The sequence below is a fragment of the Rhinatrema bivittatum genome, chromosome 6 (genome assembly GCF_901001135.1).
Source record: "Rhinatrema bivittatum chromosome 6, aRhiBiv1.1, whole genome shotgun sequence".
Taxonomy (NCBI): domain Eukaryota; kingdom Metazoa; phylum Chordata; class Amphibia; order Gymnophiona; family Rhinatrematidae; genus Rhinatrema; species Rhinatrema bivittatum.
In genome coordinates this window covers 209662990-209677312 of record NC_042620.1, presented here as the reverse complement: position 1 = coordinate 209677312, position 14323 = coordinate 209662990, and the positions used below count along the sequence as shown (strand labels likewise).

The following is a 14323-nucleotide window of genomic DNA, read 5'->3' as shown; positions in this document are numbered from 1 at the left end:
TGCGCTACTGCCTCCTGAATTTTTTCACCAAATTGTCCCCTGTGCATGGAAGGTCTGCTGACCTGTCCTGGACTTCTTGGCATAAGTCAGAGGACTTGAGCCAAGCCCAGCGTCTGGCACTTATTCCCGCTGCTGATACTCTGAAGGCAGTGTCGAAGATATTATATGCTGCTCTTACCTCGTGTTTGCCAGCATTGAGTCTCTTCTGGAGGATGGTAGACAAACCTTCCTGGAATTCTTCAGGCAAGGTCTCAGTGAAGTCTGGACTTGTTTCCAGAGATTCCTGGTGTCTTGCGTCATGTATAGCTGATAGGCTGCTAAACGTGCCATCAGCATAGATCCCTGGAAAACTCTTCAGCCAAAGGCATCCAAGAACTTCTGCTCTTTGCCAGGAGGGGCAGAAGAATAAGGCCGGGATCTCAGCCTTTTTCTGGGCAGATTCTACCACTAGAGTGGTGGGGTAGCTGGCTCTTTTGAAAACCTGGAGCTGACTGAACCAGGTATGTAGCATCGGTCTTTCTGTTGACTGGTGGCACTGTTCCAGGGTGTTTCCAGGTATGGTGTAAGAGGTCAAGCAGAACTTCATGGACCAGAATTGCCATTACCTCTTTGGGGGGCATCCACGAATTGAAGCAACTCCAGCATTTATGCCTGGCATCCTCCTCCGTTTGCAATTTAAAGGGGATGGTTTCAGACATCTCCTTTATAAAGCTGGCAAATGATAGGTCCTCCAGAGGGGAGTGGCGTCTTTCTTCCGAGGGTGAAGGCTCTGACAGAAGGTCTTCAGAATCATGAGAGTCAGAGGAATCACCCGAAGGGTCGTATGGTGGGTGTCCTCCACCCTGAGGGCCTTCAGATGGAGGCAGAAGTCCAAATCCAGCTGGATCAGGTGGTTGCACCAATGGACAAGGCGGAGGCACAGAGATAGGAGGAGGTGATACCGATGGCATCAGTGTTTTTGATGGATGTCAGGGTACAAGTAAACCTGATGGCCCAGGAATCGGTTCTGGCATCGGTGGCTCCCGGGAAGGAGAATAGGCACGGTCCGGTTCTTCATCGTCTGAAGATAAAGGAATCAGGATCGATGCCAGAGGAGGGATCGATGGTTTCGGAGGCGCCAATAGTCCGGAAGGAACGGGCACTGATGGAAGTGCGCCGACCAGGGTGTCCAATCTTTCGATGAGTGGAGCCAGAATAGTAAGCACCGGATGAGGCGTTACTATGGGAGTCGGCGCCGGTGGTGACTGAAATCCTTGAAGTGCCTGAAGGACTGCCTCTTGGACCATCCGGTCCAATTCCTCCCGGAAGGCTGGTGTTGGTAACACTGCAGCCGGGGTTGGAGGTTGAGCAGGCGTTGCCGAGGGTCCACAGGAATTTGTGGAGTCTCGGCACCTGGCACCCCTGCAGGTGGGGAACGCCTCAGTGTCCCGAGTCCATAGGAGGATGGGAGCTCGTCTCCCCGGGATTTCTTGGATGGTGGCTCAGCCGAGGTCGATGCCTTGTCGGTGCCAGCACTGGATGAAGCTTCACATCGGTGCCGATGACGGTGCTTCTCACGATGCTCCGCCTGGTCTTTCTCTGGTGCAGAGGATGTCGAAGCCTTTAAGTGGGAAGATGCTGGTGACGGCCAGTCACCGGTGTCTCAATGTTGTCAAGACGTCGATGGAGAAGGAGTCGAGTACGAAGAAAGCTTCCAGACTCGGTGCGCTTTTGGCTGGAGTCGACGGAGACGAGCGCTTAGAGGCTAACAGGTGCTACATCTTCTCCAGGCGGGTGCGGCGGCCTTTAGGGGTCATTTGGGCACAACTAGTGCACTGTTGGACGTCGTGGGCAGGCCCCAAGCATAAGACACAGACGCCATGAGGGTCCGTAATGGACATAGTCCTCGGACACTCGGGGCACTACTGAAAACCGGTCACCATTCAAAAAAAAGGGTAGTGCGCGGTCGGTGGTCATCGGTCCCCGATAGAAACACTGCTGGGAACAGACCACAACAAACATGGTAAACTTACCGGCGTTAGCAAAGGTCGGCGGTCGATGGGGGACCCCAGGATGGGGAAAAAATTTGTAAATTTTTAAGAAAAAGTTCCGTGAGGAAAAAATTGTGAGAAATTCTCACATCGCTCCTAAGAACCGTGAGGTAATTGCTGCGCGGAAAAAAAAAAAAAGAGAGACTAATGGGGGACCCCTGCTGGATGTAGGGTTAGTGGCATGCTCAGTGTGCCAGTCAAAGTTCTAGAAACTATGACAAAAGTGTTCCGTGTTAGGGCTCCATCCGATGATGTCACCCATATGTGAGGACTACCACCCTGCTTGTCCTGGGAGAAATACAAGGGGTGCTGTCGTGGGGCTGATAGGCAACATGATATTGGAGATGGTGATTCCCTACTGTGAATCTGAGATACTTCCTGAGAGCTGGAACGATCTCTGTGGGTATAAGCATCCCTTAAGTCTTTAGAATACAGCCAGCCCCATTTTCCTATTAAAAACAAAATCCAGGTATCTAGGGAAACCTTTGAGATTTCCCTTAGCAGGTATTCGATTAATGTCCTCAGGTTTATGATGAGACTGAGTACCTCAGCCCTTGGAGATTAGAAAATACTTGAGAGTAGAATCCCATCCTTTTATTCTTGAACCAGGTTTGACCCCGATGGAAGTCCAAAATAGAGGATAGCTCCTCTTGTAGCAGTTCCTGATGCTAAGAGGCTGTCCAAGCACTTCTCGGTGGGCAATTTGGATGAATATCCAATAGGCATACTCTCTTCCTTGGTTATGAATGGTGGATCTGAAGTGGCAGTGGAAAAGATACACGGTGGTTTTACCACTGAGCCATCACTTTTTAACCCTATTGCCAAAAAGATTCTCTTCATTATATGTATTCAAAACAAAGGTTGATTAGACCAAGCATTTTTCACACTCCAGCACGTCATCCAATAGGGACTTTAGATAGTCACGGTGCTTTGAAGGAGCTGCTCTGATGTCAAATCAGTTTGCATCAAATCTTGCATGTACTGGGATCTGGAGGTTATGCAAGCTTTAAGCATAGTCACCTGCAATTATTTCTTCCATGGAGTGCCAAGAATAGTAGATTGAGTTCTAAATCTCTTGGTGTTCTTGAGAGTGGATTTGACTTATTCAGTAGCTCTTTCCTCTTGAATCCTGGAGCCTGGACACAAATCATCAAATGCACTTTAACAGTAGTCACAGAAAGTGGAGACACCACATTCTTATCTAGGTCTGTTTGAGAATCTCATGGACAGGCACTACCAAGATATTCTTGGAGGGATACAAAAACTGGTCCTGGACTCTCCTCCTCTCATAATTCAAACAGAATGGCATCCATAATTCTTTTCACACTCTCAGAATTATCCTGTACAAAACCCATGGTCAGGACAGGGCAAAGATCAGGATCTTACCTGGCTAGCAGGTAATGCTCCAAAGAAGAGCATTGCTAACTGTAAGGTTCCTGCCCTCTGGATACTTACAAACAAGGAGAATGGCTGTGGTATGCTCAGACTGAGCCTAGGTCAGGCTGGAGACACTGAAGAGTCTGGCATGTTACACACAAGAACAATAGTGGGCTTGAGTACCAAGCTGCAGTACTGGTCAAGAACTAGAGTCAGGAACGGTTCACACAGAAGCAAGTTTAACTCGGAAGCTGGCTTTACAGGCCAGAAGCTGGAATCAGTAACAAGTTCAGAAAGAGGAAGGCTTGGATAAAAAGCTTTGACTTGTAGGCAAGGAGCTGGAATGAAGAGCAAGTTGTACCTTCAAGAAGTAGCAAGTTCTGTTGCTGCAAACAGTTTCCTGCTTTCCAGCAATCCCTGAGCTCTAGCCAATCCCTCTGCCTGGGGTGCAGCCTCCAGGGCTCTCTGAGCCAGATTTTTCTCCTACAACTTTTGCTCACTTCAAGTTCCTGGCTAGTCCTAAAGGTTAAGATTCTAGTCCTAAACTTTGGAGCAAATACCAGTTCAAGCCCCCGTTAGGGTCTTGTCCTGACACCCGTGGAGGCCAGTCCAAACATTTGTTTATTTTTATTTTAAAAGTTTTAGACAGACATTCGTTGGGAAACATCACATCGATTTACAAGGAACAAGAAATGCAGCGTAGGTGCTTTACAATGAACTGGTAACAATACAAAACGAGGGCAGGAGGCTTAAGTAACGGGGCATAATACATAACGGGGCAACAATATATAATGAGGGCGGGAGGCTTAAGTAACGGGGCATAACAACATGAAATAACTGCAATACTAAGATAACCAGGTAGGGGAAAAGGAAAAGCTTGGGTAAGAGGGGGGAGAGAAGGTACTACGATGGAGGGAAGTAGAAAGAAGGAGAAGTAATAGGAACATTTGGAAGAATAAGAAGACTAGGGAGAACATAAGATGTAAATTGCTAGATGCATAAGTATTGCTAAAAGCATAATAGGAAGGGGGAGAGCACAATAAATAGATTGCTGGATGGATGAAATTGATAGTTGCATAAATACAAGGTACTCATAAAATTAACCAGCTGAGAAGGATCCAGGGCAGTAATGATAGAAGAAGTGTTGTAGGGCAGGTAGGTGTGGTAGAGAGGGGAGGATAAAAGGGAAAGGAGGGGGATGAAGAAGTAGAAGGGTGATTGAGGGGGAAGGAAGGGATCAGGTGAAAGCTTGTTTGAATATTCAGATTTTCAGTTTTTGTTTGAATTTCTTTGGGCAGAGCTCTTGCTGTAGGTCGGTGGGCATAGAGTTCCAGATTGTGGACCCTGCAATGGATAGGGCACGCACTTTAGTGGTAGTGAGATGTGTGAGCTTAGTGGGAGGTGTGTGTAGCGTTGCCAGGTAGTGAGTTCGAGTGGGTCTATTAAGGGTGTAGAAATGAAGGGAGTCATTGAACCAATGCATGTAGAAACATATAGAAACATAGAAATGATGGCAGAAGAAGATCAAACGGCCCAACCAGTCTGCCCAGCAAGCTTTCCCACTTTTTATTTTTCTCATACTTATCTGTTACTCTTGGTCCTTTTTAGTAACTTTTTGGTTCTAGTTACCTTCCACCCCTGCCACTGATGTAGAGAGCAGTGCTGGAGCTGCATCTAAGTAAAGTATATGGCTTAATTGGTTAGGGGTAGTAACTGCCACAATAGGCAAGCTACTTCCACGCTTATTTGTTTACCCAGCCTGTGCAATTCAGTCCTTGTTGGTTGTTGTCTGAATATAAATCCTCTTTTCTTTATTCCCCCCTGCTGTTGAAGCAGTAAGCTGGGCTGGATATGTATTCCAAGTGAAGTATCAGGCTTAACTGATATGGGGTAGTAACCGCTGTAACAAGTAAGTTACACCCATACTTATTTGTTTACCCAGACTATGTCGTGGCTTTATAAGGTTTTGTGTATGAGGGAGAGGGTCTTGTAGTGAATACAAGAGGCAATAGGGAGCCAGTGTAATTCCTTAAGAATAGGGGTGATGTGAGAAAATTCATTAAGAGAGTAGAACAGACTTCCAGCAGAGCTCATAGGAGCCAAAACAGTGGCAGACTTAAATATGCATTAGACAGACACACTCTAGTGGTGGAGGGAGAGAAGGCCATAGATTAAGTAAGACCTGAAATAAGCACAGTAGAAGATGGGTGACCCAAATGACCCCTTCCTGCCAACATCTACTTTGTTTTATATGCAATGTTGAAAGTTTCAACATATAAAAGTGTTTTTCAGTTCAAAGCAGGCCAGTAAGGAGAACTAAACCTGCTCAGAGAAATGTATGGCAGCACAGAGAAAGAAAAATCATGGAATCAAGTACCTACATTGAAATGATTTTAAAATACGCGAGAATAGCACACTACTATTTCAGCACTCTGAGAAGTCATTGATTGGATTTTTTTTTTCACTTAAGACAATACAGTATTTTTAATCATTAAATATTAAAATAATCTGTATACCTTTTATCCGATTCCTTGGTCTGCTTTGACCTGTCTCTTGAGCTCACAGAGGTTGAGTGATTAAGAAACCTGGAAACAAATCAATAAGATCTCTTTTTAAATGCACAGTAATATCATTCATGATTTAAAAGAATGTTTAGAATTATACCAGATCATCTCTACAAAGTCTAGGTCATGCACCCCACAAAGGGACTTTAAACCTTGCCATGACCATTGCATATTAATTGAAATGATTTTAATAATTTCACTATCAACTATGGTAACTTTTCGGTATGTCTGTCAATTTAGGCTAAACGATTTCAACCAGAAAATTAAAGGAGGATCAGAAACCACAATGTTAGCATGCTAAGCCCTAGCAGGAAAAGTATTACACCTACCTTATTTTAGGACAGATATGCTCAAGCCTATCTATTTTTCTACTTATGGCATATCCATTTCTTAGAAAAACCATTGATAATAAAGTTTTAAAAATTTGAAAATACAGAGAAAGCTTATGACCAATTAAATGTTCAAATATTTAAATTAGGACCTTTATACCACCCCCATGGATGCTGAATATTTTTTATCATCCAGTATTTTCACTGCATGAGGCCACTTTTAATCACTGGTCCAAATTTTCAAAAAATTCTTAACTTATTATCAATGCTTTTTCTAAGAATTCCTTATTCTCATTGTGTGAGATTTACTAGACTTTTTTGTGATGTCCATTTCTTACCATATTTAAAAAAAAAAAAACAGAAAAAAACCCCATCAATAGGGATAGTGTAGCTGTTTAACTGTAATGGATATTATATGAAGACACTAAAATCAAAATGTTTAAAGCCTGGCGCGTGCAAAAACCAGAAGGGGGGAGGGGTATACACCTGTGGCCGGGCAGTGCACGCACCGAGCACATTTTAAAAATAGACTGACCATGCACACATCTCCCGATATGTGCTGAAGTGCCGGGCTCCTTGAAAGGGGTGAGCCAGGGAGGGTCTGTGCGGGGGCCAACCGGGGCAGCAGCCATTAGGCCCTGTCCCAGGGAAGTACACGCCAACAGCCAGCCAGCCAGCATGCAAAACTCCTGCTTGGAGGAGCGGGTAAGTTACAAAACAAAAAAAATTATGATAGGATAGGTTTAGGGGTCAGGGAGGAGAGGGGAAAAGGGAGGAAGGCTAGGTAGGGGGATAGGAAAGTTCCCTCCCAGTTTGCTCCTTAATGGAAGCAACTGGGAGGGAAATGGTGTAGGCCCAATTGCGTCACTGCACGTTATTTTTTAAAATCCCCCCCTTTATGTGTGCGAGATGCCACCCACCCACACATGTGCACGCTGATATTAAAATCAAGCACGCATGTGCACGCAGGAATTATATTTTATAACATGCGCACAGCGACACACATGTTATAAAATTGCCACGTCCATGGGCGCATGCCGGGAAGCCACGTGCACATGGACGCATGTACAGGCCTTTGAAAATTTACCCCTAAGGGAATATACTAACAAAATAAGGAAAATAACTCTCAAAGGAATACAATATCATCCAAAGGAATGAGAGAGCAATACTTGTACATACAATTAACTTTTTTACAATTTATTATACAATACGCAAGGTAGAATCTTTATGGGTTTAGTCTTCTGCAGGATCTTTATCCTGTTGGACTCTATGCCATCCCTAACAGAAAAGCACCACTCCCCTTCCAAGTTCATCCACCCTAGCACTGTGATATAATTTGTATCCTAGTATAGCTCTGTTCCACTGGTTATCCTCCTTCCATCAGGTCTCTGAGATGCTAATTATGTCTACATCTTCATTCTATACATTCTAACTTCCATCTTAAATTTTAGACTTCTGGCAGTAGCACACAGGCATTTTAAAGTATGTTTTTTTTGTTTGTATTAACAAATCTTCTTATCAGTTAACAGAGGTAATTTGGAATCTTAACTCAGGTGGTTCTTGACTTATAGGAACATGGGTTACTTTTGCTTTTATTGGAACCTCTCTATCAAGATGCCCTAACTTCTTTGTTATTTTAGTATCCTTTTAAGACCCCTCACTCCAAACCAGGCACTGCTAAGTGATTGTCAGTTTTCCCCCATGTTCTAGTTTAAAAGCTGCTCTCTCTCATTTTTTAAGGTTAAGGCCAGCATCTTGGTTCCACCCTGGTTAAGATAAAGCTCGTCCTTTTGGAATAGGCTCCCCCTTCCTCAAAATGTTTCTCAGCTCCTAAGTAAACTAAAGCCCTCTTCCCTGTATCATTGTCTCATCCACGCTTGAGACTCTCGAGCTCTGCCTGCCTCTGAGGTCCTGCACATGGAACAGGGAGCACATCAGAGAATGTTACCCTGGAGGTTCTGGAGTTCAACTTTCTACCTAAGAGCCTAAATTTGGCTTCTAGAACTACCCTCCCACATCTTCCTATTATGTTGGTGCTCAATGTACAACAAAAGCTGGCTTCACCCCATGCACTGTCTAAAATCCTATCAATTGATCTGTGAAGTCAGTCACCTTTACAAGCTACCAAGTGATCCTCACGTACACCAGCCACCAACTATCTACATTCCTAATAATCAAATCACCAACTATGATGGCCAATCTAACCATTTTCTCCTGGTCACTAACCCTTGGAGAGACATCCTCTGTGTAAAAGGATAATGTATCACCTGGAGAGCTAGTCCATGCTACAGGATCACTTCATGCTACAATAGAGTGATGCTCTCCAACCAGATGAACTTGCTTCTCCGAAGCGGGACAAGGGCTGCTGGACTATAGTTGGGACTTAGCTACTATGTACCTGAAGGTCTCCTCTATAAACCTCTCTGTCTGTCTCCAGAGATTGGACCTGTTCTCTGAAAACCGGGAGCACTTTGCACTTGGTACACACATACAACCTCTCAACAACTGGTAGGTAATTATACATGTGGCACTCTATATAAAAGATTTATCTATAATTACTTGGACCAATGCTGAAGATTTAAAAAAATTGGTATTACATTGGCTACTTCCTGTACTCAGATGCAGGGGAAGATCTGAATGACAGGTTACAGATTAACAGTAGCAGGTTCCAGTGAATTGATACCATTTAGTTTGCCAATTTACTCTAGCACGTCGCTAAGGCATGCAGCTCATTTACTGTGGGTTGAAGTTAATGCCATAATACAACTTTTCAAATGACATATTTGAGTCCATAAAGGTTCAACCGAGTAAGAACCACACTAACAGTGTAAGTAGTATAATGGGAGGTTTCAAATTAAGCAAGCCTGCACAAATCTGACAATTATGAGTTATACAGACTAGATCCACGCCAACTGCACTGAGATATAGCCTAACAAAATTGGCTTTGAATTCACACTCAAGCAGTTTGTGTGTGGGACAAGAAAACAGATCTAGGAACTTCATACAGTAGACAATCTCCTCCATTTGCAATCATGGTGCAATCCTTCCTAGAAGCCATAAGTCTTTGAGATACTTTATCAGTGAGAACACAGGAATTGCATCACTTCCCCTTCATTATCCAAGCCAAAGGATGAAAATTAGAGATTCGGATGAAGTAAATTTGCCTGGTTCTGTATAATCAGTATTGAAAAGGGTCCAACTTGATTAGTTTCCTAATGGATAAATCCTGAATTTTAAACTAAGTCTGTCATGACCAAGAGGGGGCTAAGAGAATCATTGTACCTTAACCACTTCTGAGTTTTACTAAGGTTTTTGCCATTAGCAGTATCAAAAAATACACATACAAGAGTCCCTTTCCCCAAAATAAAGAGAAGACATCAGCAACTAGCTACTTTCTAATCCCCTTCTAGAGTAAAAAGATGGCACTTTCCAATAATATTCTGAACTGTGGCAAACAGATCTTGGGTGTTCCTATCAAAGAAAGATGCTGCTTGCTATAATGTGACTCCAAGACCACTCATGAGTGTAGCTGGTGACTTAGCTTGTCTGCTAAGTGTTTTTTTGTCCTTGCCAGTAGCTCTTAGGGTTTACTGTCCTTGCTAAGTAGCTGTTAGGTTCATCCCATTTGAGACAGCCCGATGCTACATTATGATAACTTACTGACAGATAAGGTAAGGTCCAGTTCCCCCTGCTTGTTAAAGTAAAACATGGCTATTTAATTGTTGGTTTGAACTGGTTCAATTAGAAAAAGCATCAGCTCATAGCATACCACCCTTAACTCAAAAAGGCTGATGAGGAATCTTATCTCCTGGAGGGACCAGGCACCCTGGGTATGGAATCCACTTAGGTGAGCTTACCAACTCAAGCTGTACTTATCTGCAATCAGAAAAATTAAGCGAGGATGAATTTGTAAGGGAATGCCCTTAGTTAAATTAGAATGGGAAATCCAGCCTGACAGGGAGTCTTTAAGCTTCTCTTGTTCTCTGATGCATTCCTAGAGCCCTAAAGTGGTTTAATTCAACTGGAACTTTAAGATCCATTGGGCTTGTCTCATATGGATACATGCCATGGATATGACGTGGACTATTGATGCCATACAACCCAATATTCTCCACATAGTCTAAACTGATGTCTGCTAAATCTGCAACACTCCCTCCCTGCAAACATTATTTCTGAGTCCCTGCTGATAAGGAGAAATGTCAGGGATTGATCCACATTTAGCAGAGTCCCTATGAACTCAGATTTGATATAAGTGGATGATGAAACCTAATAACTCCAGCAATTAGACTGTGCTATACACAGATTTGTCTGCTTCTGTCTCAGAAATACCCTTAACCAGACAATTGTCCAGACCTTCATTCTACATATGAATGCTGCAACTAATGCTAAGCACTTCATGAACAGCAGGTTGGTGATGCTAGACTAAATGGTAGAAAGTGGTACTGGAGGTAGTACTTCCCTACAACTAATCAGATATACCGCCGGCAACTTGGATGTATTTCTATACGAGCATAGGCCTTTATATTTAATCCAGAGAACATAGCTAGTATCCATGTTTAGTAAGAGAATTACAGTACCCTATAACAACCATCTTGAACTTTTCTCTCTTGCAGTATTGTTCAGTGTCCTTGGGTCTCGGATGTGATGAAATCCTCCAATTTCTGGAGGGGAAGATCAAAAGTACCTGAAACAATCTTTGCCATCTCTCCATGGTGGGATATGTTCAACCGCTTTGACCTACAAGAGGGAGGAGATTTCCAATCTGAGCAGGTCCTCGACAAGCATCAATGCTCTTCTGGAAAGGCACTTCAATAGGCATAATTTGTACTTCTCTTATTATCCAAAAGATCCAACTATGACAATGGTTTACTTAAAAACACAATTGTTGATATAAAATCTTGGTCTCCTTCTTACATCTTGAAGTAATGAGGCATGTGTCTTTGGCTCTTTGCCCTTTCCACGACTGATATGACGACCACAAACTGGTGCAGCAATTAGGACCAAAAGAATCACTCAGCCACTGTATTTAGTATTGTATGTCTAGTTTGTGGCTTTTCCTATGTTTGAAATACATCCTAATAAAGAGGGTAGTGTTGCGTCCGGTGGTCACAGACGGCTGCGACCGCTCTGCCTTACCTCTTTTTTTCCCCTTTCACTCTCTTTGGGCAAGATGGCTACCTCCGGTACAGAGGGCCTCGGCGTTTCCGAACCAGCATGGGCGTCCCCATCCACCATGCTCACTCCTGTGGCCTCCTAGGGCGCGAGCGCGCACATCTCCTATGCTCAAATACATGTCATGGCGGGAACCTCTGGGGCAGCCCCACTGCATGACGTCAGTACCTCCGGGTATATCTAGCCCCCGCCTCCCTACCACTTTGAGTTAGCAAAGACTTCGCTCCGCTATTCTGACTGCTCTAAGCTGCCAGCTTAGACACCGCTTTCATGCTAAGGATCTCGCTCCAGTAAGAAGCTCTAGACACCTGCTCCTCGGGGGTCTCTCGCTTCCAACTTCCCTTCAGGGTTCCTCACTAGCTAAGACAACCGCTCCTCAGGAGTCTCTCTCTCTATTCTACTTTCAGGATATTGGACCATTGAGTACTCGCTCCTCGAGGGCCTATCTACCTTATATCCTGCACCACTGACCTTCGGTCCCACCATTTTACCACCAGGAAGATGCCTTCATTCTGTGAGTACCTCTATGATCCGGCACTCCAACTCCACCCACCAGCCGCAGCATTACCCGCACTGCGGGCTCCCACCTATCGTGAACATCTGGGTGAGACTATACTTCTGAGCCTGTTGAACGTATTGGCACTTCGTGGATCAGTGCCTTACCTTCCTGCTTTCACCATCTATCTACAGCAGTACAATAAAGACTCTATCCATACTGTGTCTGCTATCTGTGTCAGCCTATTGCAGTCGTTCCCCACGGGGCTCCTCCCCATGGGCGGAGTCATCTCCATTGCGACCAAGGGTCCACTATGCCTTAAACACAACAGGTAGAAGGGTACCACCAACTCTTATTCAAGGTACTTTGATTTGAAGGTTTAAAGGGTTGTCCTCAGTCATTACCTTTATTAAATCAAAGGCAGACAGTTCCTCAGGTGGGGTCTTATTCCTTGCCTGTGGAGCTGAGAGTTCCAAGGGAAGGTTGGGTGACTATTCTTCCTTAGAACCAAGCTCATGTGACCTATATAAGGATCCCCGTGACTCCTCGGACTCACTTTCACAGAAAACTAGAGATCAACGGTAAATGGACATGGACCCTTCAGTCAACTGTCTTTTCGCACCAAATAGTAACCCTCAGAACTGGTTAGTGCTGAAGAGCTGTAGACGCTTCCTCTCTGAGCCCAAATCAGAGCATCTGCAAAGAAAGCCTAGTATTGGTGCTGAAACAGTCAGTGCTAAAGGGGAAGCAAGCACAGATTAGTCGCTCAGCACTCCAAGAGGGGAGCAACTTGTCAACGCATGTCATTCTGCACTTTTTACACACTGCGCTACCATCTCCATTATTCTCAATTGGTGCTCTTGCTGAAAAACTGCAGAATCAAAGGTGTAATGGGACTTGGAAGGTAGACCAAGTTTCTCTACAGGTTAAAGCTAAACTTTTGAAAACCATCATGACGAGTGCCTTGGATAGAGGGCAGAGATAAATTTTAGAAGCAGTTGCTTGAAGGTCAGAAAACAGCCTCCAGAATCCACTAGATTTCAGAGCCATACATCACTGAAGATCAGTTCCAATGCTCCTGCACCTACAATCAACTTTTGGTGCCATCTTTCTTTGGTTTCATGCTCAAGTGCTCAGAGTCTGATGCTCGGGCTGAGTTGGTGACAGCAAAACTCATCTCTTGGGCCTTTCCTTGGGTGCTGAAGGAGTGGTTGGTGTGGCTCAGTGATCCTTTATTTTCACCTTCAGCACTGATTCAATTGATCCAATCTTTCAAAGTAAGACAGACCTCCAGCTAATTTTGCAGTACCTGCAAAATTAGCTTGCCCATGGTTACATCATAAAGCAGATGTTACAAAGAGTAATTTTCCCTTTCCAATCATTTAAAGCAGATCTGGTGATGGCTCATGTCGTCAGTGGAGTTGTCACCTAGTGGTTAAAGCAGTGCAGTATTAACCAGGGAAGCCAAAACCCACTGCTACTCCCTTGTGATCTTGGGTAAGTCATTTTACCCTCTATTGCTTCGGGTACAAGCTTAGGGGGTCATTTATCAAAGTGCTATATGGCGTTTTTGCATGCGTTAAGGCGTTTTCACATGCAAAAAAGTCTTAATGCATGCGAAAATGCAATTAACGCATGCGAAAGCACCATAACGTTTGGTGCGATGCAAATGAGAAAAAGGGGAGGATATTGGGGATGGGAATTTTGGCCAAGTGGGCTGGGCTCACAGTTTTGCGAAGCCATATCGCACGGCTGTAACGCAAATTTTAACTACACCTTTTTCATTTGTGTAAAGCTGTGTGATAGGGCTTTATCGTGGTTGTGATGTTTTTCGCCGAGCCCTCCTGGGGGAGAAAGAGAGAGAGAGAGAGAGAGAGATGGACTTCTCTACCTGGGTAACATCAAGTTAGGTTGAAAGAACATTGCACAAATCTCATCTTTGGTTGAGTTTCCTCACTCCGAAGGTCATCAAATCTTCATAAGAGAGCACTGTTCTGTTCGTCTCACTTTGAATGTCAAAGTAGCCCCTAACCCTTACACCTATACCTAAACCTCACCTCAAGTTACTAGGTGGGCCTCCCATAGAGATATAAATACCTATCTAGCGTGAAGGCATTATGACTAGTCTCTCTCTCTCTCTCTCTCTCCCCCCCCCCCTCCAGTGGTTGTATGTAGGAAATACATCAATTCTGGCACTTATTGCAAAGTGCGAAAAAGTTATCACAATTTGCGCAAATTGCAATAAACTGACTATTACCATAAAACACACCCCTTTTCCTATCGCATGCGATATTTAGTGCATTTTGATAAATCCTGGCCTTCAGTTGAAGCCCTGTGTGGATAGGGAAATACCTA

The 14323-nt window shown here is 44.2% G+C and overlaps 1 protein-coding gene across 3 annotated transcripts in view; it reads right to left on the bottom strand.

Moving 5' to 3' along the window:
* The window catches only part of LRCH2 (leucine rich repeats and calponin homology domain containing 2), a 395406-nt gene that overhangs the window by 123146 nt on the left and 257937 nt on the right, over positions 1–14323 (bottom strand). For all 3 annotated transcript variants that reach the window (XR_003857457.1, XR_003857458.1, XM_029606513.1), the window contains one exon: positions 5924–5992. Coding sequence is in view for 1 of the 3 variants with exons in the window: in XM_029606513.1 (XP_029462373.1) it covers positions 5924–5992 (69 nt within the window). In the remaining 2 variants the exon portion in view is untranslated. The remainder of the gene's footprint in view (positions 1–5923; positions 5993–14323) is intronic.